Source organism: Columba livia, chromosome 16 (assembly GCF_036013475.1).
Source record: "Columba livia isolate bColLiv1 breed racing homer chromosome 16, bColLiv1.pat.W.v2, whole genome shotgun sequence".
In the NCBI taxonomy this organism is placed as follows: domain Eukaryota; kingdom Metazoa; phylum Chordata; class Aves; order Columbiformes; family Columbidae; genus Columba; species Columba livia.
The window spans coordinates 10196366-10224023 of NC_088617.1; the positions used below are offsets into that span (position 1 = coordinate 10196366).

The following is a 27658-nucleotide window of genomic DNA, read 5'->3' on the forward strand; positions in this document are numbered from 1 at the left end:
TTTATTTATTTTTTTTTAATACTACTTCTCAGTGAACAGCTCAAAGAAACCAGCTAAAGGAAGGTGTTATTTCCTTTGCTGCTCCACCGTCAGAAGGTGCCCATCTCAGTATCTCAAGTATGGCTGATAACGACAACCGAAACACCAGCAATCTCTGTCTATAGCCACCAGCAGCCTCCAATGGCAGAGCCCAAAGTGGCTGTTGAGAATCATGAAAAAGCGAGAGAAAATTACCTGCTTGAGATCAGGCTGGCATGAGAAACAAGAGGTGACTAGGGAGGGCAATGTTACTCTTTGTTTACTAATTGTGCAGAGTGTGGCAATGTTACAGGACATGGCACAGCAGGCAAGTATTGTTCTGTGCTGAATGAGAGAAATGGAACTCGTTACTGCACATGATAGCTGGGAGATGTCCCGAGACATGCACTGATGACACCACTTACTTACTTGAGCAAAAAGTATCATCCCTGGCCCTGGTGTCCCTGTGGGGAAGATAACACCACCTTCCTTTGGCCACATTATGAGAGTTAATGAATAAAGGCTCTGTACATTGTATTTCTGATGAATAATCCTCTGCACATATTAATTGTTTTTATTTAAGAGTGAAATAAGTGTATAGTAGGTTTTTTTTTTTCCTGAGAAATTCAAGAATCCTTTCCAGCTTTGTTTACTTTTTATAGCTTTTTTGTATCTTTTTTTCTGTCCCCACCTGCCAACTCTGCATCATGGTCCACCTGTTGGTGACTCAAAGAGTGTTAAAAGTGTATGGCTCCCTCCAGAGTTTCCCAGTGAGAATCAATGAGGTCCTTGCCATGAGGGATGCCTAGCTCTTCTCCCACAAGCCCCCCCAAAACAAGGATTTAGTTATTCAAGTCTACTTACTCTTGGCTGAGACTTGGCAAAAGAAGCCATAGATTGGAAGTCATCCACATGCATTGAGAGAGACGTGCGCTGTGCCTTTAAACTCTATCCTGATGCACAACAACATTTTACAGGTGACCAGCCATAGCAGTTGAAATTACCTGGATGAAAACAGAGTCTGAATGTTAAAAAAAATTGTATTTTAATACTGAACTTTCACTAACATTTTTGAGGTAGTCTTGTGCCTAAACATATAGGCCATCCTAGAAAGCTGTTAGAGTATACTAATTCCCATAGCCCCATAAAATACCCCCCTGAAACTGAAATGGAGTGCAAGTGGTTCTAGAGGGTAAACATCAGTTGTAAATGCGCATACTCAGCACTTTCAGGTCACCCAGTATTTTCAGCTCTGCAAACATTATATCCCTTGGTATTACTCCTTAGAGACAGAACTTCAGAAGCAGAGTTGCTATGGCTTATGGATATGGCTTTTTGGGGACCCGACTCAGAGGATCCCTTTCTTCAGACAAACAGTATTTTCAGAGCTGTTGGCTTATTCCTGGCCTGCTGCCTTCATGTGTGGTTGTCTATCCCTGCCAGTCTGGCAAGGGGAAGAGAAAATATTTGGCCTTCGGGGGCTAGGCAACTCATTGCCCTGCATTGCTGACAAGAGTGCATGATTCTGAGTTCAAATATTCAGTACCTGTTTTGCACAGGAATGAATATTACACAAGGTGCCAGGCAAGTGAAGCATAGCTAATGTAAAAACACCTTGGTCTGGTTCCCAGATACCCTGCAGCTGTGTCAGTATTTACAGCACCGTGAGTAAAGTGCTCCTGAATCAGAATAGGAACAACTTATATTCACTTTGAATGTGTAAATCAGGCCACATAGTTCTGCTGGAATTACAGGCTGTTTGCAATCATTTGTCTCCCTCCACGTGCTTTGCCCAGCAGGTAGCCTGTAATTATTTGATAATAAAAATTATAGGCATTTTTACACTGCTGGTCCTCTGTAGGAGCTGAAGATTACCCAGCAATTTTTACACGAGCTGAGAATTTAAGCCTGATGTCCTGGCAGACTTCCAGGTTGGAAGACTCGATTGCCTGTCTAAATCCTCCCGGTATTTCTAGCAGGCTGTGGCCCTCTTCTCATCCTCCCGGGGCGGCGGGCTGCGAAACAGCTGCATGGCTGCGCTCAGACAGCTCTGCAACACAAGGGTGGCAGGAGGAATTCTTCCAGAGAAAAAGTGCTTATGACTCGGTTACTTTGATAAGGTCCCTTGGGAGCTGCAGGGATGAAAGCGGCCATATGAATGAAATCTTCGCTATGCCCTGTTGGTCTGAGATATGATAAAAGCTCATGATTGTTTACATATGATTATTAAAATTTTCAAACACCTGTGTAAAAATGACTCCGGTTTGGCTTGCTCTTAAAATACTCCAAAAGAAATGAATGAAATTAGCATTAGGGGTTGGAAGTGTCATATGAAAAGTACACGGCCAAAATGGAATTTTTTTACCAGTAAAACATTACCTGCACCATCATTTTTCCAGGTTCTAGTTGTCTATGTCTGAAAAGAATATGTCCTGCTTTGTAAAGGTAACTTCTTGCAAAATTATTCCATTCTCCCTAACATCAAGGACAACTTTTTTGCCTATGCATTTGATAATTTATGTATTTGTAAATACAATAAAACCACAGTGGTTTGGACATTTACCGAGAATGATTAGTTTGGGGAATTTGAGAAACAAAAAGAGATAAAAACATCAGCTAGAAAAAGGAGTGTCTGCATTACAAATGGACTTTGTTATTTTTATCTTGGCAAGTATCATTAAACTTTAATTCCTTATGCACCCATGACAGATAAGTTTGTCCCACTTCGCGTTAAAGATGTTATGCGTTATTTTTGACAAAGTAATAAACCCACCACGCTGAGACCTCACCCCAGCACGCTGAAGCCTCTGATCAGCAAATGTGTGCCTGCAGAATCAGACCTCCGCTTCTTCTCATTGCAGTCGATGGGATTACTGCTGTGAACTTCAACACCAGCCTTTTTCCCCCTAAAGTTTCCCTTTGCTCAGTGAAACAGCCAGTTTTACAAGGAAAAGTGACTTTGCAGGGTTGTGGGGTTCTGCTGAGGGCGTATGTGTACTTTGATTTTTTGCCTTATTTGCCAAAACTAAACCTAGTTTTTCAGTTTGAAAACACACACTAAACCTCAACGTTCAGTGCCAGCACCGGCACAAGTGTTAAGACTATCAGAGCCATCATGGTTAGGCCTCCTCCCTTCGCTGCTTCCGAAGACAACCGAGCCCCACATTATCACACCCATGTTGTTTTACTGTGTTTGAAGGGCAGTGGACAGACTGGTTCTTTGCTAATCATCAATACAGACAAGGAAAAGTGTTGTTTTGTCCTAGACATGTCTTGAAGTTCAGATTTGTGCTTACCTTCGTGCCCAGAGCTGGTTAAAAGCCCTTCATCAGTCGTGGCTCTGTCCCATGGGCCTCATTTAGGTAGTGGAGAACGTAGGCATGAGCACAAGGCCGCTGGGCAGGCATTGCTGAGGTGGGGACTGCATAGTCACCTTCAAAGGATCCTATGTATTTTCAGCATGGGATGTTGAGAGGATTTTTAAGTGCTTTAGGCTCTTCAAAGGCACACTGGTGTCTCCTGATGGCCCCAGCAGCCAAGGCTGAAGACAAAGGAGGGCTCTGGGGTCTGAGGGAGCCATGGCCCATGGCGGGCAGGAAGGCCAGGCCAGGGGGACGCAGGGATGATGCCTCTCAGCACCCCGCTGAGGAGAGCCGCCCGAGCTCCCACAGCAGCATTTGGGGCCTGGGCGCAGCCCCACGGCGACAGGTGAGGCGGGGGTGACACCCGCCATGGCCCACCGAGCAGCCCACCACAGCCATGGCGCCCGCGGCCAGGGCGGCCGTCGGCGCCGGTGCCTGAGGGAGGCGTGCGGGGCTCTGAGGTGAAAGCGCCGGTCCCCGGGCTGAGGGTGCCCGTCCCGCTCGGGGCGGCCGCAGCCGCCTCCTCCCCCGCGTGTGCGATGCGCGGCCGCATGTGGGGCGCAGGCGGCGGAGTCTCCACCTCTTCTGGCAACTTGAACCTGTGGCTGCCAAGCTCCATTAAAGCTATCAGCAGTCGGGGGGGACGCTCTCCACAGCGAAGGCGGGGTGGGCTGTGGTGATTTTTTTTTTAGATATATATATATATATATTTTTATTTTTTTTTCTCCCTTCGGAAGGCTTGAGGCTGAGCAGAGGGACTGCTCCCGAGCCTGCCCCGCCGCGCTCAGCCTCCCGCCCGCGGCCCGAAGCCGGGGTCCCGCCGCCGCGGGCACCGGAGCGCCGGAGGCGGCCCATGGCTGCGCCGCCGGGCGCCGCGCCCCGCTGAGCTCCGCGGGCACCGCCGGCCATCGCGCCTCTTCTGCCGCCGGCTCGGCGAGGAAACACAGCGGCCACCATGGTCCGGTGCTGGTGGCTCGTCGGGCTGCTCGTAGGTAGGTGGCACCGGCGGCCGATGACATTCTGGGGCGGGCGGAGGGGAGGGGGAGTGGGTGCAGGAGTCGGGGTCGTCCCTTCGGGGGGTTCCCCGCCACCTCTTTCTTCCCCCGGGCGCTGCGAAGGGGCAGGAAAAGGCAGGGGATTGCTAGGAGGGTTCGAGGAGTTAGGATGCAAGGGGAGTGTGTGGAGTGTGCAAGGAGTGTGCAAAAAGGGTGCCAGGAGAGTGCAACGAAATGGCAAGGAGGGAGCAAGAAAGCTGTAAGGGGAGTGCAAGGAGATTGCAAAGAGGGTGCAAAGAAATTGCAAGGAGGGTGCAAAGGGGCTGCAAGGCGTCTGCGAAGAGGGTGCGAGAAGATTGCAAGGAGGGCGCTAGGAAGTTGCAAGGCGGGTCTCCCCGGGGCCGGCTCCGGGCAGGGGGTCCCCGGGGTGCCGCTGCCGCCCCGGGCCGTGTTGGCGGCGGGTCAGGGGGCACCGGGGTCCCGGAGCTGCGCTCGTCCGCTCCCTGCCCGGCTCTTCCCCTCGATGCCCGCCCGGCCCGGGGCGGGTTTCCCGGCGGTGTCCGGCCGCAGCGTCCGCGGAGGAGCCCGGGCAACGCGCCTCGCGCTGCTCTGCACCGTCTGCCGCCGTTTGCCTGGGGAGGGGAGCCCGGAGCCCCGGGGACGCCGCCGAGCTGTGGGGAAGGGCAGGGCGTGCAGTCCCCCCACCGAGGTTCTCCTCTGGAGGCTTTCCCGTCCCCCCTTGAGAGTGGCTTGTGGAGATGCCAGAAGGGCTGGAGGTCGGTGCTGAGCTGGCCAGGGCGGTCTTGGGCTGGGGCTCAGCCTCTGCCTCCCACCCCAGGCTCCCAGAGTGGTCGCGGTCGTTGTCCCCCCGCTAGAAACCCTCTCGGGCTTTCCCCATCGCAGCTTGTCCTTGCCCAGAGCACCGTGAGCTCTTGAGCTGAGATCCAGGGTGGACTCAGAGGTGATTCTCAGTGGTGTTTCACTGGGAATTACCCCTGGGAGGATCCAGCACCTGCCCCAGCAAGGGACAGCTTCCCAAGCGGTGTCCTGCTGCAGGGACATGTCCCCGAGCCCCAGCTGCACAGACGCGGCCTCAGAGCAGCGCAGGCGGCATCTTCGCTGCTCCCGTTCAGAAACGCATCTTTTCAACCCCAGAGTTCTTGGAGCAGTTTCAGTAGAAAAGGTTCTGGCTTAAGAGACCATATGGGAGAACAAAGACAACTGTGCTGGGAAAAAAGGCAAAGTGATCACGACAAGGAGCAGAGCCCGAGGGAGGCTTTTCCCAAGAAATGGAAGGGAGACCCTTGGTTGAGGCTCCGCACCCCTGAAGCGAAGGGGCAGGTGAAAGGAAGGACGAGGGTGCCCCTGAGGCCCCCGGGCAGTCTGGACACTGGGAATCCAGACACCTGGGTTTCCTGTTGCTGGCTTGCTTTCTACCGCTTAATTTATTCATCTGAGGTTTCGGGCAGCAAAACAGCACACTGACTTGCCTCTCGAGCTCAGGGCTTAGTTTAGTGATCATTGCGAAAGAATTGTGTAGTGACAGCTATCGGACGTTATTTGCATTAAGTGTAAAGTACCAGACTACAGAAAGAAATCTCTAAGCAACGTACTTCTGTACTGTTACTTTTCTGTTCGTATGTGGGGTCTTTGTCATAATTTGTTCCCCAAAGATAAGGCTTAACAGGTTAAGAAATATATATTTTCCTTCTCTATGTATTTTATTAGCTCAAGTTTCTAAGCTCAGAGACCTGTTATACTGGAATATATAAGATTACTCACTTAAGTCTTATTAGAATACTTCTTTCTGAAATCTTCATACAATTTATTTTAGTCCAATCTAATTTAAACCCCGTGCTTCTTCCATCCAGTATCAGTGAGAGAATTTCCATTGATTTCAGTAAGAACAGAAGCTGGGACTTAAAACACATGTTTAAATAGCTCAGTCAGATCCAGAACTCAGTCAAATCAAAGCAAGGTCTGCCGGTGACTTCACTGTGAGCAAGAATGGCATTCTGTATTTTGCATTAAACTGAACAACAGCATGAGCGTTACACCAGTGCATAATTAGTTGAAAAAGCACTTTAGTTAGGTAACTGAATCTGATTTTGGAGTCTCCTCCAGCAAGGAATCGTTCATTCCTGGAAACGTCCCCAGAGACTTGCTGAGTTTTACCTAAGCTTTCATTAAAGTCTTCACATTCCAATAACACCACGCTGATATTTTTCATGTGTAGCTTCTCCTACATGGCTTTAACATAAAAGATCTATTCTTGCTCTCGATGTTTATTTTTAAGTTTGAAAATTACAGTGTTGGGGTAAGATAAGATCAGCAGTTGCATTCAGTTATGAGGGTAGGAAGAGAATCCCATAAATGATAGTAGTGCATTCAATATGGATATGTGTGTGTGAATTTGTACTTACTATTAAATTAACATTATTGTCTTTGGTTCAAATATGTTTTTGGGCAATGTTTACTTAGCTAATTGATTTTCACCAACTTTGTGGGTTTTAATCCTCATTTCTCGAGCTGGCCAAAAAATGAGCAGCTAATGTATTGTGCTGGATCGTGTGATATGACTCTATTTGTTCTTTCCATAATTATACGTTAGCCATGTTTCAAAGTCTATGGATATAGATAAAAACAGGGCTGAGATGTTAAAAAAGCACAAGTGAAAAAAATACTGTGTGGTTTCTATATTTTCCCCACAAGCACAAACTGTTGAGTAAGGAGATTTTCAAAAGCCAGAAATTGCTATGAAGAAAACCAAAGCTGGAATCCAGTGCTAGGGGAGGCTGCATCTGGCAGAACAAAGTTTGGAAGGAGATTTTGCTTTCAATGGGATCCTGTGTTTCCCCACAACATAGCATATGTCATCTATAAAGACAAATGCTTTCATGCATGAGTTACAATCACTGCTAAAATCAACCTGAAAAGTAGGAAGCACCTATACAACGCTTTTATGCAATTCCTTTGGCTTTCTTATTTATTTGCCAAGGAAGATAAAGCTGTGAAAGAAAGAGAATTTGTGACTTTATGATAGTGCATCTCAGATATAATAATACCAAGAAAGTGACAGTGAGAATGTGAGAGTTTTAATGTGTAACCCTTCTTTGTAGGCTCACAGTGCTGCCAGAAACTGAAGATATGATTCATAGAACAGCTCCTTCCCTATCTAGTTTAAATTGTGTAAGATCTGAGGGGTTAGTAATCTGCCATCTGTGTTGGGTTTTTTTTTCCTTTAAGGAGTTAAAAGGTCTCATGCAATAAAATGCAAAATTAGGAAAGCTCTTTTTCTGTGGATTAGGAAAGAAACTCTGATGTCTATTTGAAATGCCAAAGCTCCAGAGTGTTAAGTGATAAGAGGGTTGAAATCCATCATTATTTTTGAGTTTTAGCATGTGATGTTGTGATAATCATGTCTTTCATACTGATGTTTTCTCATTTTCAGCGAATAGCTTATTAAATCATCACAGTTTGAATTCAGCTGAAACTGAGAATGCTGCAGTGAAGCTCAGCTCCCGTGGCACTGTCAGACTCTTGGATCAGTGCAACAACAGCTCTCAACTTACAGCTGGTGTGGTGGGACATAAATCAACAGGAGAAGTCTCACCACTGAGTGCTTGAAGAGATTTGCTTGGGTTTAGTTTATAAAATAATGCTTTAAACTTCAGTGCATCCCTTTGGTCGATCACTGAAAAGGTCCCCTATGGTTTCTACCAGGTTAATAGGAAACACTGACAAACGTGTGACATTTTGGCTGTGTCTGAGTTGAAGACAGAGGTCCCTGGAGGCAGGATTTCACCCCTACGTGGAGATCGATGTACACAGCGAGCTCCCCACTGGAACAGTCGGATTCACCTTGTTCACACTCTTACCCAATCCACGAGTGCTGGATGCTGGCAGGTTGTGGCTTTTAAGTGTCGCTTCTCCCCTGTTGACACAAAACCACAATGACACACGATTTTTAAAGCTTTTCAGAGAAAAAAATCATTTTTCCCTGTTAGACTCCCTGGAAAAGATGCAGGAAAACACAAATGGCTGCAAAGTTTTGCTGCACAAAAGCTCCTAAGTTTTGTTAGTTTTGAGTAGCGCGAGTCCCGTTATTAGATTACACGGCGCGTAGGTTGAATGTCAACTTTGATTTTAGCATCTGTCGGCAGTGTTAAGAGAACTGGAACACATCAAAACTTGGCTAATGTTGACAGGCAAAACAGTAGACTGAAATTTCAGGCTATCTAGAAACCACACCCAGACCCCAAAACACATGTTAGACGTAGCTTTAATTCTGTGCTTCAGCTGAACAAGTAACCTTTTTCTGTGGTCACTTGTGACTCGAAGTTAAATATGTGTGCATGTTTCTGATGTGGGCTGTGTATCAGTTTACCACCTCTCTGCAGAGCTTTGTTTTCTGAGGGTACCTTCCACTATGCTTGTGAATGCCCTTCCCATCCTTGGCTTAGCAGGGGCCACGTAACCTCAGACTATTAGATCCTATTAGACCCTATTTTTATTATTATAAACAGTACCCTTGCAGCAGCGCCAAGAAACTTGTTGTGTTAGGCGCTAAATAAGGAGAGAACGGAAGGATGGTTCTTGTTTTAGCGGGTTTGTGACCAAATTTCCTGGACTTAGATTTTCAACGGTGAGCACTTCACATTGCAGGGACCTACTGGCATTCCCAGCTGTGTCCAGCAGTTGGTACCTATTGCAGTCACTTTTGTCTTTGCGGACCCAAATGCATTTGTGCATCTGGCCCATTTCTGTTCCCATGGAGGCCAGGCAGTGATTTTGATGAGCACGACAGTGAACAATGTGCTTACCCAGGAGAGCAGCTGTCCTGGGGGAGCAGGGATCTCCGTGGCCATGGGAGGCTGAAAGGCCACTCTGAATATCCCACCAACTCCCTGCAGAGAGTGGGTTATTCCCAGCTGTGCTTACGCTTTGTTCAACCCCTCAAAATCCTGCCAAGCAAGTGGACTCGCGCTGCCTACTGGGCTGTGTCTCCAGGAGTTCACCCTGATACACAAGCCACATTTTTTTCCTCTCTTCATTTGCTCCCAACAGAACCTCTTTATTCACTGCAAGGAATTCCTTCCTTTCCTTGGTGTTTGTGAATATTTATAGGCTGTTATCATGTCCATCGTGCCCCAGCCATCACTCAGCCAGGCTACATGTACTCTGCTCTTTTAATTTTCCTTTGTAACTCAATCCCTCCCACCCCCTAATCATTTTTTTGTTGTTCTGCTCTCAACTCCTGCCAGTTCCAGTTGCTCATTTTGCTTTGGGTAAATGTTATATTTATGTTAATATTATGTGGTGGGTGGTCCTCTGCACTCATGGTCCGTGAGAGTGATTTAGACATTGGAAACGAGGTTGGCATTTAAGAGCCAAGCCATGGCCCGATCACTGGTTCTGCTCTTCAAAGCATCCGGGGAAAAAAAAAGCTTAGCCATCACTATTAAAAATGGCCACAATAGCCACTAATAAAGTGGCTGTGCAGGGGTTCAAGGGAGTTGCCAAAACTGCATGGATGGTCTACACATACGAAATGATGGCATGCCATTAATTTCAAAACCATGTGTTATGTTTTCTAATGAGTTTCCATCTCATCTAAATTGAGGAAGATAGATTTAATATTTCCCATTTGGTAAGAATATGAACTCTGGTTAGAATTTATCTGAGGCACGATTGTACCCCTGGTGTATTGTTCAGCCTAGAACTGAATTGGTTTGCTTTATTTCTTGAAAATAAATGCTTTCCCCCATGTGTTCTCACCAATCTCTCACTGTCTAGGTACCCAGCGGATTAGAGATCATCTCACTGTGCGTATCTCACCAAATTAAAATTGAAAGTTTCACCGGTGTTCAAGGAAAAGAGCTCTAGCATCGCCCTTCTCTCCTTCTCTCCTTCAGTTTCTTTTGCTTCTTGGTTATATATTGCTCTGTGCCAAATTTCTGCAGCAATACTGATCAGAGTTTAACACCAGTCACGATGTATTACCATAGCCTGAACCCATTTGCCTTTTTCAGTGCTTCCTGATGCTGAAAAAAACAGAAGGCACGTAGGAATGATCCTATTAGTTCTTACCTGTCCTGATGAACCATCCCTTTCCCTCCAGACTCTGCCCTGTAGGTTAATGTGGAGCCAGTGAGTTGCTGTAGGGGAGCCCTGTGATTTCCCTGATTTTGGCTCACAGCGTCACCTTGTTCTCGACATGTCTTGCTTGGTTCGCTCCATTTGACAGTATCCCCTGTCCCGTTTCTCCTTTGCATCCCAAATGCATCCATCCAAATGGAGTGTTTACCCTCAGTTCATGGGCACGGGCGTTTTTGGAATGAGGGTCGATGCTGTGTTGTAACGCTCATGGGATCTTTCCTCTTTACACTGTCCAGTGGAACTGGGCTCCAGCCCCACAAACCCATTTATGATGTCAGGCCTGGTTTTCTTCTTTGAGGTAAATGGCTAGACAGGGCAATTTTAAGAAGCTGTTTTATTTAAACGTAGTTTATAATGAAGATTTTTGAGGTATAGGAGAGAATCCCTTCTCCCCTTCCCTCCCACACATCCCATCTGTCTTGTCATCTGTCGCTGGACATGACACTTACAAGAGAAATAAATGATTCTGTGATTCTGAGAACAAAATATTTACTTCTCTAGCGCCTTAAAAACCTCCAGTCAACTCACCACAAGTGCTTCACTATTTTAATTGTGGATGAGACAAATTAGGCAATGATCACAGCCTCTGAATAAAGCTGAGCTAACAGCCATAGAATACGGGATCTGAACCTGTTTGCCAATGTGTTGAAAGAATGTGGTGAAAATACATTTTGGAAATCTCTCTAAAGTCCTGAGGTGCTTGGGAATTCTGAGCCGGCTGTGTTCCCTCTTAGGATCTGGCGAATTTCATACATGATTGCGCTGTGTTGTGTGCAGGAAACTCAAGGTGATGCTGTACAATGGTAGCTAACGTAATACATTTATCATGCCATCCTTAAAAGAATAACTGAGAAAAATCTAGTGAATTTGAAGCATTTTACAAATAGCATGAACTACGAGTCAGACTAGTGAAACAGCGGTGTATAATTATGCCTGTTTTATGGGCAAATGAGAGAAGGGATGAATAATAGAAATACAAAGAGGACTCCAGTGAAAGCGCTGGCATCCTCCCGCAACCACTTGACCACATTCTGGCTTCAGTTCAGGGAGGCATTACTAATCAGGAAAAGTGCTCATGCACTGGCTTAATTTCAAGCACATGCTTAAGTTTCAGTGAAACCAATTAGACTTAAGCGTGTGCTTAAGTCCTGTCCTGAATTGGGTTCAGTTTGCAGATAGGCAAAATGCAAAGTTCTGCAGTGATAGAGTTTTACACCCCCAGTGGGTTATATTTAAGTTTTATAACTTTATAATATTATAATATAGAACGTATCTCTTCCCACAGAATCATTCTATTGGGAGTGCCTTATTCTGAGTGAATTAAAAGCACCACTAACCTAATCTCCACACAATGCAATAAAAATTGATTTGCTAAATCTAAACATTTTCTTTTCTTTTAAAAGAATGCTTATTCCTTTAGTGGCCAGCCCAAAATCCATTCTGCATGCTCTCAGGAGAGAAAAACGCTAAAGAAATGATTTTACTCTGTTAATGAAGTCTGTGTGGATAAGTGTAATTTGCTTATGCAGAATATACTGATATGTTTCTTATTGTCCCTTTCATTCCAGTCTGAACATTCCTCAGAGAATATCAAAGGTTTTATGTCATCTCTAAATGAAGAAATGTGTAATGCTCCATGACTTCAGGCACTGATCTTATCCCTGAGAATGGGTGACTAACTGAAACGTGAGAATTATAAATGGGAATAATAAATTCTGGCCATAGGAGGCAATAACATGTAGTAGATGAAGCAAGCTAGCTCTGGAGAAGAGTTATCTACAGTAACTAATTTGGTGCAAACTGTAATGTTTGCATTTTCTCCTCCATTTATAAAGAAACAGATGTGTGGCTCAACTTTGCTTTTTTCCAAAGGCAGTCTGCTTGCAGGAACACAAACAAGATTTGTTTCCATTTGGTTGGTATTTTTTCCTCTAGAAGCGAGAAGTGGGTCGGGCTCTGGAGCACACAGCAGTTCTGTAGCACAACCCCACTGGCGCTCCCTCATTTTCAGGCTTGGCCATTGCCTTGGAATCTTTGGTCTTAATTTTACCAACAATTTGCTTTGCAAAGAGTTTCCAGTTCTGCCTTTCTGTGATTTGATGCCATGGGTCTGATTTTTCTGAAAATCACTACAAATAAGTAGATGGAGGAGTTGGTCGGCGTTCGCTGCTGCTGTTGATGGCAGCGGTTCCTGGTGTTCCTAATTTTCTGAGCGCCTGTACAGCCCCGTTGCTCGGAGGCTTCGGGCCAGCGCTCTGGATGCAGCACACACCGGAAAGCTGGAAAACCCCACTGTTTTGTCTAGCTGCTGTCCTGAGGAGCTCTCTGGAAACGCTTGTGGTTAATCGATACAGACAGACGGGATAACGAGCGAGTGGGAGAGATCACAGTTGGGGCGCTTTTTTTTTCAGATTTTCCTATGAATGAGTATTCTTGTCTTGAAGATGAATTGTGAACAATTCCTTCCTCCTGCCCAAGGACTCTATAAAGCAGTTAATTCGTGTGTTTCTGAGGATGGAGAGAGGAGCTCCTCTGATGGGCTTCACCAGGGGCTGAGGAACGGAATGACATGTGAGTGACAGCCACTTGATGCTGCTCTTGGAATAGGGATGTGCCCTAACTACAGATTTTAGGTCTGGAACGAAACTTTTCCAGCCTGAAAGGATGTTTGGATCTGGTGGGGCTAGGCTGGAATATTTGAGAGAGAAAAGCAGCCACAAAATTTGGATACAAGCCAATAGCTTTTGGTTTGAGGATGCATCCAGCTTGGAGTTCTGTGTACAGTTAAGCAAGACAAAATCCCTAGGAATTCCCATCATGCCAAATATTTACGTTCTGGGGGCTTTTTTATTTTGCTCTCTTCCTTTTTTTTTTTTTTTTTTCCTTTTTTATTTTTTAAAATTTTTGATTTTGATCCTGATTATGAAAATACCCTTTTCTATCGAATGTGTCAAAATGTAGCTGATCATGTTGCCAAAGTGTCTGTGCTTTCAAACAATGTTGACTTTTAGTGTTTCTGCCAGAAGAGTTCAGTAAAATGTTGAAGGTTCTGCTGCAATAAACACACACAGAGTGCAGTTAGGGCTGTATTCTGGGCTGTTATTTTGGTATGTCTGCAGACTACACCTTCACCTCTAGAGTCTTTCTGTAGTTACAAACGAGCAAATTTGACCTTCATAGTCCATCACCTCTAACACAAATGCAGTTATTTTTTATTTTACCTTATTCTCTAGGATAATGATTTAATGTTTAAGTGTAATTCAGTTTGGACTACGCTTGTACTGAAGGCCCTGCAAAAGCTTTGCCAGCAATTAGGCCTCTTGATCGGTCAGTCAGATGAAACTTGGTGTATTTTGCAGGTGAGGAAGACAGACACAGGAGTAAGGAGCTCACAGGAGTAAGGAGCATACAGGAGTGAGGAGCACACAGGAGTATGGAGCTCACAGGAGCAAGGAGCTCACAGGAGCAAGGAGCACACAGGAGCAAGGAGCACACAGGAGTAAGGAGCATACAGGAGCAAGGGGCACACAGGAGTAAGGAACACACAGGAGTAAGGAACACACAGGAGTATGGAGCTCACAGGAGTAAGGAGCTCACAGGAGTAAGGAGCTCACAGGAGTAAGGAGCATACAGGAGCAAGGGGCACACAGGAGTAAGGAACACACAGGAGTAAGGAGCATACAGGAGTAAGGAGCACACAGGAGTAAGGAACACACAGGAGTAAGGAGCTCACAGGAGTAAGGAGCACACAGGAGTAAGGAGCATACAGGAGTAAGGAGCTCACAGGAGCAAGGGGCACACAGGAGTAAGGAGCACACAGGAGTAAGGAACACAGAGGAGTAAGGAGCTCACAGGAGTAAGGAGCTCACAGGAGTAAGGAGCACACAGGAGCAAGGGGCACACAGGAGCAAGGGGCACACAGGAGTAAGGAGCACACAGGAGCAAGGGGCACACAGGAGCAAGGGGCACACAGGAGTAAGGAGCTCACAGGAGTGAACTTGCCTGAGGCCACAGAGCAAAGTCACGGCAGAACTGGGATGGGGATGCAGAGCCCTGACTTCTAATGGGCTCTGCAAACTGGGCGCCCATCAGGCAGCTGCCAGATTAAAGGTTCAACTAATAGTAATGAGTTTTGTCATCCATAATTTCCCCCTTTTCACACAAGGACTCACAGGAACTGCTGTTTAGGAAGCACTAGTGCGAGCAGTTGTGAAGGAGCTGGCTATCCTTGCTCGCTACATCCAGCCCTTAAAGATGATTAAAACAGTACGATTGTGAGTCTGCTCCAAAAAGAGCCCTTAACACTAATAATGCGTCTTTCCAGCTGCACTGCAGTGTGAGGTAACAGAAAATCCAAGGCCGGTTTCACGGGCCTTTAGGTAGGTTGGCTGCGGCTGCTATTGCTCCCCTGCTTCGCTGCGGGCTTCGCTTGCCATCTGCTTATTCCCATGTGGTAGTTTCAGGGTTTGCGTGCTTAAATCTACACAAATACATTTCAAGGACCCTGTTACTGTGACGCAAACCCTTTGCAAGTGGCAGTGCCATAGTGAAGTGACTCCAGATTTGTCCGTCAGATGTACGGCTTAAGTCACATATCACTACATTAGTAATAAAATACTATTTGAGTGGAAGTCTCTGCTTTGCCACATGTTCAGGAGCCTCTGACTTGCTCAGCAGACCTTTAATTATCGAGTTCTCATTTAACTTGGTCTAGGGCTTGTATTTGTGGCAAACGTGGATGCTGAAGATTTGTAACAGGGGTTTAACCCTGTGTGTGTGGGATGCATTGCTGCCAGGGATGAGGCTTCTGCCTCAGAATAAATGGGATGTGGGAATCGGGGGAGCTGGTAGAGCCCAGCTGTGAATCTCACCCCGCATGTTTATATTTGTGTTACATCCTGAGCTTGTGAGCCAGGGAATTTTGCCGACGTTGCTCAACAGCTCATGTGTTGCCCATGGCTTGCGGCAGACCCATCTGCACTGCCTTCATCTGCAAACGCTTCTTGTTGGGAAGATGATTGCGCTTTCCAGGCTGGGCCTGGGCCCTTCACGGTCTCACCCGTCACTTCTCCCATGTGCAGGCACATGGTTTGGGTTTCTCTTCCCAAGGAAGGGTCTATAAAGACCACAGGATGGTTCGGGTTATATAGAAGTACCTCTGTGGGACTGGGAGGGGCAGCTGTGACTGTGTCTTGATCTCGGCTGCGGCACAGGGTATGCAGACATACAGCATCCTCACCCTGTGGGCAGGTTATACATATTTACGTTATCTCTTTCTTTCCAGCTGGTAGGCAGGCTGGAAAGCAACCTGTATCCTAACCACGGGTACATAGTCACTAAAAGTTGTCTTGAAAATTTCCAGCACACTACTAGGCAAATTGCAAAGTACAGCGGGAGCAAACGAACCCCGGCTGGGCTCATGAACCCCAGGCAGCCCTGGGCTGAACATGCCAGGCCAGGACCGGGCTCTGCCCAATGGGACAGTTGTTCGACAGCAGAAAATCGGTGGGGTTTCAGGAGGAGCTTCGCTGAGAACTCATTCCGTGGTGGTAGAAAGAGGCAAATCCCAAGTTTCTTACTGAGGCAAACTCACGATGAGTGGAACAGAAGTTTGCTTAAGTAAAGAGTGAGTAATATATAGGAATATATGTACATATATATGTGTGCATGCAAAGGTCTTCAGGATTTAGCTGAGTGTTCACACATTCCCTAAGCCAATAACATCCGTTGTTATGGGAAATGAGGTAAGTGACAGAATTACTGTCCTTATGGCGGGCGACAGGCGAGTCTAATGTTCCCATGCTGTAATTCCCTGTTTCAGTTCCTGCTTCAACAATAGCTTGAGAGGGAGAGAACACGAACAAAGAGCACTCAGTTTTATTTGAAGATTTCATCTACAAAATAGCTGGATTCAGATGAGACTCATGTTGGAAAACAGTAAATGAAAAAAGATCTGTGTCCTTAACCAAGAGCCTGCTGCTTAGCTTGCCCGCTTGGGGTTTGGCTCTCCAGCTGGCTCTCCTGCTTTTCCGGGCAACAGCGTTTGAAATGTTTTGGGTGTCGGGGGAGGAACGGCAGCGCCCGCCCCCGCGGGACCGTCCCGGCCACGGGCCGCGGCTCTGCGCGGCATCTGCGAGGGCGCGGAGCCCTGAGCAGCGGGACCCGGCCCGCGGCGGGACCCCCCAGCCCCAGCCCCAGGTGCTGACACCGCCCTCTCTCTCTCTCCCTCCCTCTCTCTCCCCCCGCAGTCTGCGCGGCCGCGGAGCCGCCGCTGCGCTGGGAGCCGCGGTGCCGCCAGCAGCTGCGCCACCTGCAGGACGGCGGGAGGATCGCGGCGCGGCTGCCGCCCCGTCTGGAGGGTCGCTGGGTGTCCACTGGGTAAGGAACCCCGGCCGGGAGCGCACCCGAACCCCGGGAGCGCACCTGAACCCGGGAACGCACCCGAACCCGGGAACGCACCCGAACCCCGGGAACGCACCCGAACCCGGGAACGCACCCGAACCCCGGGAATGCACCTGAACCCGGGAATGCACCTGAACTCTGGGAACGCACCTGAACCCCGGGAGCGCACCCGAACCCGGGAATGCACCTGAACTCTGGGAACGCACCCGAACCCTGGGAATGCACCCGAACCCGGGAAGGCACCTGAACCCCAGGCTGACCCCCAGCCCGGAAACGCACCTGAACCCCGAGCAGAACCCCAGCCCAGCCCCAAGCACCCAACCCCAGCTGGAGGGAATCTTGGGGTCCCCCCTAGCACCCTTTGAGCCTCTTGCCCCCTTTAGGGCGCAGCTGATGAGCACACCTGGCTCAAATGGGCAGAGCAGCCTTGATCCCCCTGCTCCCAGCACTTGTCCCTGGGGATGTGACACAATGCTTAAGATCCTGTATCCAGCACGGTCACATTTTGGTAGCAGATGCCCAGACCTTAAAATTACCCGAGGGTGGCCACTGGGTGCAGGAGGCTCTTGCCCACGATGCTGCTCCCACCTGTGCTCGCCCTTCACCTGGGGTGTCCCCAGGGAGGGATGTCACCCTTGGCCACGCTGTGGGCCGCTCAGCTCTGCCTTCCTCCCCAGGTGTGAGGTGCGGCCGGGACCCGAGTTCCTCACCCGATCCTACCTCTTCTACGCCAACCGCCTCTTCAAGGCTTACCAGTTCTACTACTGGGACCCCTCCTGCCACGACCCCTCCTACTCGCTGGTCATCAAGGGCAAGCTCCGGCTGCGCCAGGCCTCCTGGATCACCCGCGGGGCCACCGAGGCTGACTACCACCTCCACAAAGTCGGCATTGTGTTCCACAGCCAGAAAGCCATGCGGGAGGTGGCCGCCTGGATCAACCAGACCTCGGGCGAGGGCTGCAGGGGGTTCCTGCCCCCGGGGCGCACCTGGGCTCCCGGAGCCCTCTACGAACTGCTGAGCGCCAAGACCGAGCGTGACTGCACGGCCGCCCTGGGCTTCGCCATGCACGAGCTGAGCCTGGTGCGGGTGGAGCAGCGGCACGAGCCGCTGCCGCGGGCGCAGCAGGGCGGGAGCCGGCTGGTGGAGGAGCTGTACCTGGGGGACATTCACACGGACTGGCTGGAGAGGCTCCATTACCGACCGACGGGCTACCAGCGGCCCATGCAGAGCGCCGTGGTAAGGACGATCCCTTTACGTGGTCCCCTCATTGGCTCACGGGCTTTGCCAAGCACGTGTGGTTTCCTTGCTGTTAAATTACTGCCTGCGCTGGGTCTCCTTCTGTCCCGAGGACAGGAGGAGGAGCAGGTTTGGGCTGTGGGTTCCCAGGGTGCTGCCCGGGTGCTCCGTGGCACATGGGGCTCCCTGACTGAGAGAGCAGGACCGGGCTGGGGGAAACCTCAGCAAAACCAACACCAGAAACAAGCCCGCATTGGCATGGGGCTGGAGTGAATGGCTTTTCTTTGGCTCTGTGTTTCCCTAGGAAATGCAGTTTCCTGCAGCGATGTCAGTGAAAGCTTCGGGCTGCACATCATTAGCGGCTGCCGGCTCTGCCGTTTGTCTCCCTCCCCTCCCTTCGCTCTTTGTCGTGTCCTCTGTGTTGAGAGGAGCAAGGAAACAACATCTGCCATTAAATCATTAGTCCTCACTGTAATGCCATTAGGAGAGGAAGTTGCCCTGAATACAATTATGTTATTATACAGAAATCAAACATTCGGTTTGATAGAAATAAAACTGACTTAGCTGCATTTTATTTCATTTTATATTTTATTTCATTTTGCAGCAGGTTGTTTTTCTCCAGAAAAGCACATTTCTAGCTGAATCATTGATAATCAATTCCCAAGTGATTGAGTAGTGAGATGGGGTGAAATAAAACCTCCCTGGGCTTTACTAGATCTAAATAAATTAATTGAAAACAAACCCCAAACCTTTGGGGCAACATTTCCCCGCACCCCAAACTGCACCAGCGGAACTCTGAAACACGCAGAGCAACACCCGTCTGCCCCGCAAATGTGACATTCTCACATCGCTTAAACTTGTGTTATCTTGGGCCAAAACCATATATATGAGCAAAACCAGATGGTAAACACTTTTAAAAGTTAATTTAATACCAAACCTAAAGATACTGAAATTCACTCTCTGAATGCAGCACTGTAATTAATCAGCTAACAGCTCTCCAATGGACCAGCACATGATGTCACCACTTGGCGATAATTAGAAGCTGCCATACGTTAGAAATAACTTCACACGGCTGGTTTAAGCAAGTAAGAGTTTTGGCTCCATGGCTAAAGTGATAATTTTATTGGGCACAGGGTTTTTCTTCTTTTCTGTTTTTTTTCACCTGAACTAAGACCCATTTCCCTGTGCTGGTGAGTTACACTGCCATGTTAGGAACTATTTTTAAACTTTTCTCTATGAAAATATCACTCTTTTTCCCCCCTTAAATTTATATCTGTTTTAAAGAAACCCATTCTCCTCAAATTACCTTCATTATCAAAGAATTTCCTGTCTAAGGAGCGCATATATATTTGCCAACTTCTGGGATTATTTAGCCATAATGTACTGTGTACTGTCAGCACTCATTAACGTGACAGTAGCAGTAAAGCAAGCTGAAAATGACTAAATTACAGTAGACTCCAATCAACTCGCATGTAAATTACCCACCCTACAGTTAACTACTGAGTTATTTAACCTTGTTGCATACGATAGCTCCGTGAAGATTAGCTTGTGTTCTCAAAATCATACAATGTTAAAACCCTGGTTATTTAAAAATAAATCAGTTGTGATATATGAAGTATAAGAAAAAGTTCCGAGCTGCACAAAACCCTCCTGGCCCTGGATGGGCTGCAGGGCTGGTCTAACTGAGCTCAGAACCAAAGCTGGTTCTGCAGCTGGTTCTTCCCTTCTCCGTCTCGGATGCAGCGGTTACAGACATTGGCTGCAGTTTGCATGTGTACGCACACACGCAAAGATGTGACGTCCAATCTCCACTTATGTACGTACAAAAAGCAGCCATGACAGAGCTTTACATCGACAGGCTGTCGCGCCTGACCCTTGTCATAAAGGAGGGTGCAGTAAATGGAAAAGGGGGAGGCAGAACGCCCCGCGCTTTGGGCTGTCCTGGAGAGGCTGCCACCCGCATGGCACAGCCGCAGCAGCATCCCCACGGGAAGGGTTTCATGGCCTTTTTGATTGCCAAAAAGAAGGCGTGGGTTTTCCTGAGTCTGCGCAGAAACAGCCGGTGTAGCTGACATCTCCCAGTCTACAAAAATGATTTATTTTTTTTTGTCTTCTGCAGCATCATGTGCATCCTTGCCCGGCCTGTGGGATTATATACAGAGCTGATGAGCACCACCCGCCCATCCTACCCGCCCGAGCTCAGCTGCCGATGCAGCTCAGTGGCAGCTGGGTGAGCACTCACTGCGAGGTCCGACCCGCCGTGCTCTTCCTCACCAGGTACTTCATCTTCCACGGTAACAACCACACCTGGGAAGGTTATTACTATCACTACTCCGACCCGCTCTGCAAGCAGCCAACGTTCACCATCTATGCGTCCGGGCATTACACCCAAGGCATCCCCTCCTCCAAGGTGCGAGGCGGGACGGAGCTGGCTTTTAAAGTCACGCAGGCTCGGGTGACGCCAATGGACCAGGTGACGGTGATGATGCTGAACTCCTCGGAACCTGGAAGCTGTGGGCTGACAAGCTCCTGGAGCGCTGGCGTGGAGCAGGATATCACACCCACAAACGGATGTTTGGCTTTGGGGATCAAGCTGCCCCACATGGAGTACGAACTTTTCAAAACGGAGCAAGACACGCAAGACCGCAGCCTCCTGTACGTTGGCGAACGGCCCACGGACGGATCCAGTCCCGACAGCCCAGACAAGCGACCCACGTCGTATCAGGCACCTCTGGTTCAGTGCGCCGGAGCTTCAGAGGAATTCTCTAACTATGTCAGTCTAAAATACTTGGGAAAAAAGGTTGCTAATGGGAACAAAGCACTAAAACCTTTGCCTGTGGCCTTTTTGTTGTTTATAGCACTTCTGTTTTTAAGATGGGACTAGTTATCTATTCAGGTACAGCACAGAATTCAGACAGTCCTGGTGCTAGCGTGACTTTTATATCCTTCTTTATATTCCATCTGGAATCAGTTTTACTCAGGCTTGGAAACACAATTTAAGAACACCCAACAACAGTGAATGGAGCCAAGAAGATATGCCTGGTTACGTACTGTTTGTCCTGTGGCCTTATTGCCTCATCTCCCCTCTTCTTTGCGTATAAATTTAATGTAGTGACATTGATGCGCTGCACGTTGCAATAGATAATTCGGCAATAGAAAGGGGGGGAAAAGCGACATCAATTGCAATTGCTGCTTTGAGCTTTTGACATTGCTAAAATTTAATCAAGAGCTTGATTCAGATATAATTCAAACATCCAAAGTGTCGGCTGCTGAGTTTCTTTAAGTTCCCTCCCATCATACTCCTTACTGCTGCTCTTGCAAATTTAATCTGCAGAGGCAGTCAGCAATAAGCAGTCAGCAATAAGCAGTCAGCAATAAGCAGTCAGCAATAAGCAGTCAGCAAGTGCTCTTGATGAGGGCGCGGTTAATCACGCCTTTCTCAGTTTACAGACATTTCCAGCAGCTTTCTTGTGTATGCACACATGTGAAGATGCAGCATCCCATCTCCGCTTACGTATGCACAAAAGCAGCCCTGACAGAGCTTTACTTCCACAGACTGTTATGCCTGATCCTTGTAATCAAAGAAGATACAGCAAATGGAAAAGGCTTCTGCGCACAGCGGCTGCGGCCCGCAGGATTACCTGCCTGCAGACGCTGCATCCTTGCTGCATCATTCTGGCTTTCCCAGTGCATCGCCTGCGCTTTGGTGCATCAGCAACGGCCCCGCGTCCGGCAGGCGAAGGCACTGCCAGGCAACCGACCCCTGCCCCCAGCCAGGGAAGAGAGCTGCCAGGGCTCCTCGGGCCGTACGTATTAACCGTCTCCTCTTCAGTAGCAGCCGTTGTTCATCCAGCTCTGCTTTCAATCAAGATGTCACTTCCAGCCTCATTCCCGTAAAGATGTTTTATAAATCTGCCCCTGGTGAACAGTGGGCTGAGGAGATACTCCAGTCAGGTCAGGCTGATTTCTACTGACGAGAAGGACAAACTAAGAAATGCCATTCCCTGTCTGCTGCAGCTAAGAAGCATGTAACTTACTTGGAGAAGACGTCCTCCCAGTAGCTAAATCCTCTCCAAATAAGCCTATATATCTTACTCACAAAGGATATTTTGTTAAACCAGCTATGCAATAGCTACCCTCTTAAGGCTGCATTTACGAACTTGCAGCTTGTATTTAGATAAATTATGGGTTTTATAACATAAAAATACTTCTGGGGGATCTGTACATTAACTAGTAATTCAAATGAGATGCTTATTAAATGCATACAATTGTGACATAAGTGTTGTCATCATGGTTGCGTCTTCCAGGAATGATCAAATATTAATCGTGCACATAAACAGCTTCACTTCTAAGATGGAAAAGGCCACGCTTGGCTGCCTTGCCTGCGGTTCCCTCCACAGCGGAGAAGGATTTCTCTGGGGTCAGTTCTGCAGGCAAAACACCTCCCTGTGTGTACGGGTTGTTCTGTTGCTCGCGTGGAGATCCAAGGGCAAACGTTTGAAGAACTGGAAGTGCATCTTGGAGAGCGTGGCATCTCCTCTGGGATGTCCCGGTGCAGATGCTGTGAATCAGGGCAGGTCTGGGCTGGCACAGCCGCATCGCAAGCAAACCCTACACGTAGTGGACCTTGGTTTTCAGTGAACCCGTCTCCCGTCACTCACCGTGGCCGCGGGGCGACACATCAGCAAAGCTACACAGGACCCAGAGATGTCCATGGCGAGAACGGCAAACAGCCTTGTGTTGTCTGCAGAGGGGGGTGGAGGTGGGGGAAGGCAATTCCTGCCCTACATTTAACCCCAAGAGTGAGATTTGTATGTAGATAACTTCTTTTTTCTTTTACATAATACGGAAATGGATTAAACTCAAGAAATACTCAGATATCGCACAGGGTAAAGACTTCCCGAAGACCACAGATACCTTTGAGATGGTGATGGGATTAACACGATGTAAGAAGTTACAGGACAACATGATGTACTTACGCACCGAACACGCGGGGAAGCTCCAGCGCCTCCCATCACAGGTCACCCCGCGCTGGGCCGGACACGGCTCAAGCGCCGCGATGCACGGGCCGCGCTCACCAGCCCGCGACACCCTCCCCTGTCCTCGCTGCCCCTTTCAGTACACTCTGAAAGAAAAAAAGCCATGGAGAAGCTATTTGCGTAAATATCATAACTTTTATTGTTCACAGTTTTGGGAGAAACATTCCTAAATTACACAGTTATTCTCTCTTAAGAACTGGTGCCTTTTTCCAGTCTGGGTTTGCCTGGCTCTGATTGCCAGTCAGTGATTCTCGTGTTGCTCTTTTTAAGGTCAGAGCTGCAGTGTGCAGGATTGTCTCCCCGTGAAGGTCCTTGTGCACGGTAATCCAGACATTCTCAATTTTGGTAGATAAACTCAGCCCACTGAGCTTTCTCTGTCTCCCTCTCGAAGGCATTTGCACACTCCACCAGTAATTTTGGAATTTTTTTTGCACCCATTCCAATTACTCAGCTTCTCTTTTAAAATGTAAATATCCAAATGGCATCCAAAATTCCCAACTCTCACAGCTGAGACATACAGAAGTATAATCACTTACTGCTAACGGTAATTAAAAACAAGAACACATTCTTATTCATTAGTCTTTCACCCTGGGACTGCACTGGGAGCTCTTATTCACTCTGGTCCCAAGTATGGATATTTTTGTCACGTTAACATTTCATTGGTGGTGATTTTACATCTGTTTTCACCAGTCATGTGTAACCACTGAATCGTTTCCCATCCCAGCAGAACCACCTACGAGCATCTCCGCTGCACTGTGGTTCTTTTCAAACGACCTTCTACAAGGTGTGATTGTCAGAAAACACGGAGCTTTGCAGGGCCCGGATAATACTCAGTTCACTCTAATCCCAAAGAAAATACAAAGGTAGAATGAAATGATGTAACGAAATGACTTGCATCGTGCTCCTTCATTAACACTCATCTCCTTTTCCATCCCTTTCCTGGGGTGTCCAGCCAGCTCTGCGCTTCACCCGGCCCGTTCCATCCTCATCGGCCCCGGGCGCCCGCCTTAGAAATACTGGTAGAAGCTTTCTAGACCTACTGGATTTGACAATGTTAACTTTTAATATCAAGCACTGCTGAACAATGACATTGCTCCTCCGGTTCCCCTCATCATCACGAGCCGTTTTACCAACTGTGTCTACAAACGGTCCTTGTCCCACTGCAATGATGCCCTTGGAACTTCAGCTCCTTATCGCCCTCTCCGAGCGCTCCAACCCACACATTTCTCTTTTCCTTTGGCTATTGCTTTGCTTATTCATTTTCTACACTTCATAACTCTCATTTTGAGTTGACTGCTGTCTGCTTCCCCTTCTCCTATTTGTTTTATATTACTTTACATCTGATTTTTCCCTTCATTTCATCACTGAAACAGGATGGGCGGTCAGCCAAAGTCGTCGCCCTTCTTGATTGCAAAATTGTTGGGTTTTTGGCCGCTTAATAGCTTTCACTTAGAAAACTGCCAATTCTAATTCAGATTTCCATCTAATTTCTTCTTCACCACCGGATTCAATGTGAAATTTGCTCGGCCCTGCCCTTGTGAAGCACCAGTTCCATTTATTACCATTTGCGTGGTGTATGTCTCGCTCGAATGGAATCGGGATTCCACAGCAACCACCAGCCTCTACTTCTGCAATTCATTTATCTTTATCTGACATAAGCAAGACAAAACCAAATAACTTCATGTTTCATGTCTAACACTGCATTAGAAGAACAGGTCTAGGACACAGACAACAAACATTAATCCTGACTACTGGATTCCTTTCAACTGTAAAATAAATCTATACCTTTTTATTGTACCCGTGAAGAGAAACCAAGCTAAGAGATGCGCGGGCAGGTTAGTACCAGCTAAAGTCAATGGTAACAGGCACTTCTTGGAAAACTCTTCCCCATTCACTTCTTTTATAATACTTCTCAAGAGTTTCATCACTCCAAAAAGCAGAGAAAAAAGAAAAAACTCATTTTCAAACACTGCAGATGTATTTAGTGGCTTCTTGCACTGACTCTGGGCATGAAAGTCTTTTGTACCTTTTTTAAGGTGCTAAGCTGCTCAGACAAGTTGCCTTTGCAATTTTCTGCTTCTCTAGCAGGTATGAAAATGTAAAAGCTCTTTGCCAGACACTGGGTCTGATCAATTCACAGCTCAATTAACAGTAACTTATTTTTCCCATTCATGCCCCGCTGATTAAAACACCTTAGAATGTATTTTGCATTCTAGATTTCCCAAACAATTCTTAAACTGAAACACACACAAAAGCTCTAAACCACTTTTGGATATATTAACAACACTGAGCTGGTGCTTCATTTGATAAACAATCCCCGCTGAATATAGAAACACGCTATTTACCATAACAATGCTATATTGAAACAGCAGAAAAAAGCTGGAGATGGTTGACAAGACTGATTGCTCCAAACTCTGCAGAGCGGAGAGGAAGAAGGAACAGATTTGATGAAGGAGGAGGGAGAAATGCGAGCGATGCCCGGGGAATGGAGCTGGACACGGCACCCAACGCAGCCCGGGGTCACAACAGCGAGACTGGGACGTGGGAAGAAAGAGCCCGAGACGGAAGATAAATAGGCAGCAGAGCAGAAAAGCCACTTGAAGATACTGGCTGAATGGTGGTTTCTTTGCCAAGGAGCAGCCAAGGAACAAGGACGACTTGGATTGAACCGAAGGGCTGAGGGAGGGAAGGGAGTGCGATTTGACAGCTCAGGCGGAGTAGATCAAGAAATAAACTGGGCTGGAGAGTCCGCAGGCTTCACAGGAACGCTCTTTTGGGCTCAGGAAAGATTCTGGCTCCAGTCACACTTGCGTGTGGCCTGATGGTGAAACGTGAAAACAAACCCGCGGCTCCAGCTCAGAGTGTCCGGCACTCGCTGCGAGGGTCACTCGTTATAACCTCAGCACACAGCTCCTGAGATCATGCAAGGTCAGGCACACAAAGTCGGGCAGTTTCAGGCTCCTGGGCAGCTGAAACTTTCTGCCCTGGTACCCATCGGATGCTGAACACACAAAAAGTGCCCAAACTACCCGCGCCAGCTCCTTTTTGCCATTTCCTAACTCCTGACTTTGTGCAGCCTTAATAAAGGTCTTTTAAAAGCAGTTGTGTGTGGATAATTGTGTGTGGGAATTTTGCCAACTCAAACACGAGGGAGTTCAAGAGGCTTTTCTAATCTTGTGAGTTTATCCACTGAAGAAAAAGATTTGATTAAAAAAATGAAGTACGGCTAAACTGGGAACAATATTTTACTCGGGGCTGTTCTTCGGTTCTTCACAGGCACTTTGAAATCTTGACCAAAAAAAATCACAAAATTGGGAACTTATTGAATAGAAGTGAAATGTACTGATGCAGAAACATAAACAGAAATGCCAGATGTATAATGTCAACTTGTAATATGCGGCTTCAATTAATTCTTCTTAATTCATTTGTTTTCTTAACTTCTTTTGTTTTGCCATCTGGAAAAGGCCATTTTCTAGTGACAGATCAGAGGAGGAAAGACCCGAAGTTCACGTTTGCTTCAAGAACAGCAGCCTCGTTCCTCTGCTCGGGTCCAGCCCTTTTGGAGTTTTCCCTCACGCACAAAGTTCAGGACGAACTTAGGCCTGGACTGGGAGGCAAAAACATCTATATGGAGGTTTAGTAAAGTTTTCAATTTACTCTCAGAAGTACAAATGTGAAGCAGTTCTGTGAAAGGAAATGGACCCACAGGAAACAGCGGGGCAAATGACAGATCTATCGTCATTTCGGAAGGGCGCAAGTGCATGCTTATTAGAATATTACATGTAAGAGATTTCTGGCTGGGTCTTGTGTTATTTTAAAAAGCAATCTACATTTATCCAGTGGAAAAAAGAAGTCAAGCCATTAATTAAACAAATTTTATAGTTAAGCAGATTTGAGTGGTGGCAACACAATTGCTTTGTCCTCTGAAGCTCATCAAACTACAAGTTAATAACAGCACAATGAGTATTGTCACTTTTGCACTGACACCCATTAGACAGAGCATAATATAAAGAAATCTTAATTGGATGTGGTCAAAGGATCAGCATTGCCCTGCTTGAACAATAAATCCCACTGTTTATCTAACCATGACAGATGATTTATGCCAGCATTGTATCCCATTGTCACCTTCTAATGCAGTGGATCTATGGAACTGCTGGGCTTCGCTGGCTGAGCAGCCTTGCTGGGTAGTCGCTTTTCTTTCTAAAATGCCTAAACATTAGCTTACAAATATTTTCAGGTAGAGCATGAGAAATATAGTTTCAAAAACTCAGAAAACTGCAGTTAAGTCACTAAGGAGGTGTTTCAATTAAGAGAAAAACGTGCCATACACATTTTCTAAAGAAAAGGGGTAAGTTTTCTTTCATTAGGCAACTGCATCATCAAGTATCTGAAGACATTAACAATCCAATGTTGTGTACACACCACTACGTAAACACGCCGACTGCCA

The 27658-nt window shown here is 47.3% G+C and overlaps 1 protein-coding gene across 1 annotated transcript; it reads left to right on the forward strand.

Annotated features, from left to right (window-relative positions):
• Window positions 1–4025: 4025 nt before the first annotated feature.
• On the forward strand, window positions 4026–27100 carry APCDD1L (APC down-regulated 1 like). Its single transcript, XM_065032444.1, has 4 exons — window positions 4026–4372; window positions 16783–16912; window positions 17614–18172; window positions 20292–27100. Exons 1-4 carry the CDS (start codon window positions 4336–4338, stop codon window positions 21054–21056), a joined length of 1491 nt encoding a protein of 496 aa, XP_064888516.1. The 5' UTR covers window positions 4026–4335; the 3' UTR covers window positions 21057–27100.
• Window positions 27101–27658: the final 558 nt, after the last annotated feature.

Excerpts from the sequence above, each read along its gene's own strand:
- APCDD1L (XM_065032444.1), top strand. The coding sequence starts at position 4,336 with ATGGTCCGGTGCTGGTGGCTCGTCGGGCTGCTCGTAG. Across the intron at positions 4,373-16,782 it reads GCTCGTCGGGCTGCTCGTAG|TCTGCGCGGCCGCGGAGCCG; the intron begins GTAGGTGGCACC and ends CTCCCCCCGCAG. Across the intron at positions 16,913-17,613 it reads GGTCGCTGGGTGTCCACTGG|GTGTGAGGTGCGGCCGGGAC; the intron begins GTAAGGAACCCC and ends CTTCCTCCCCAG.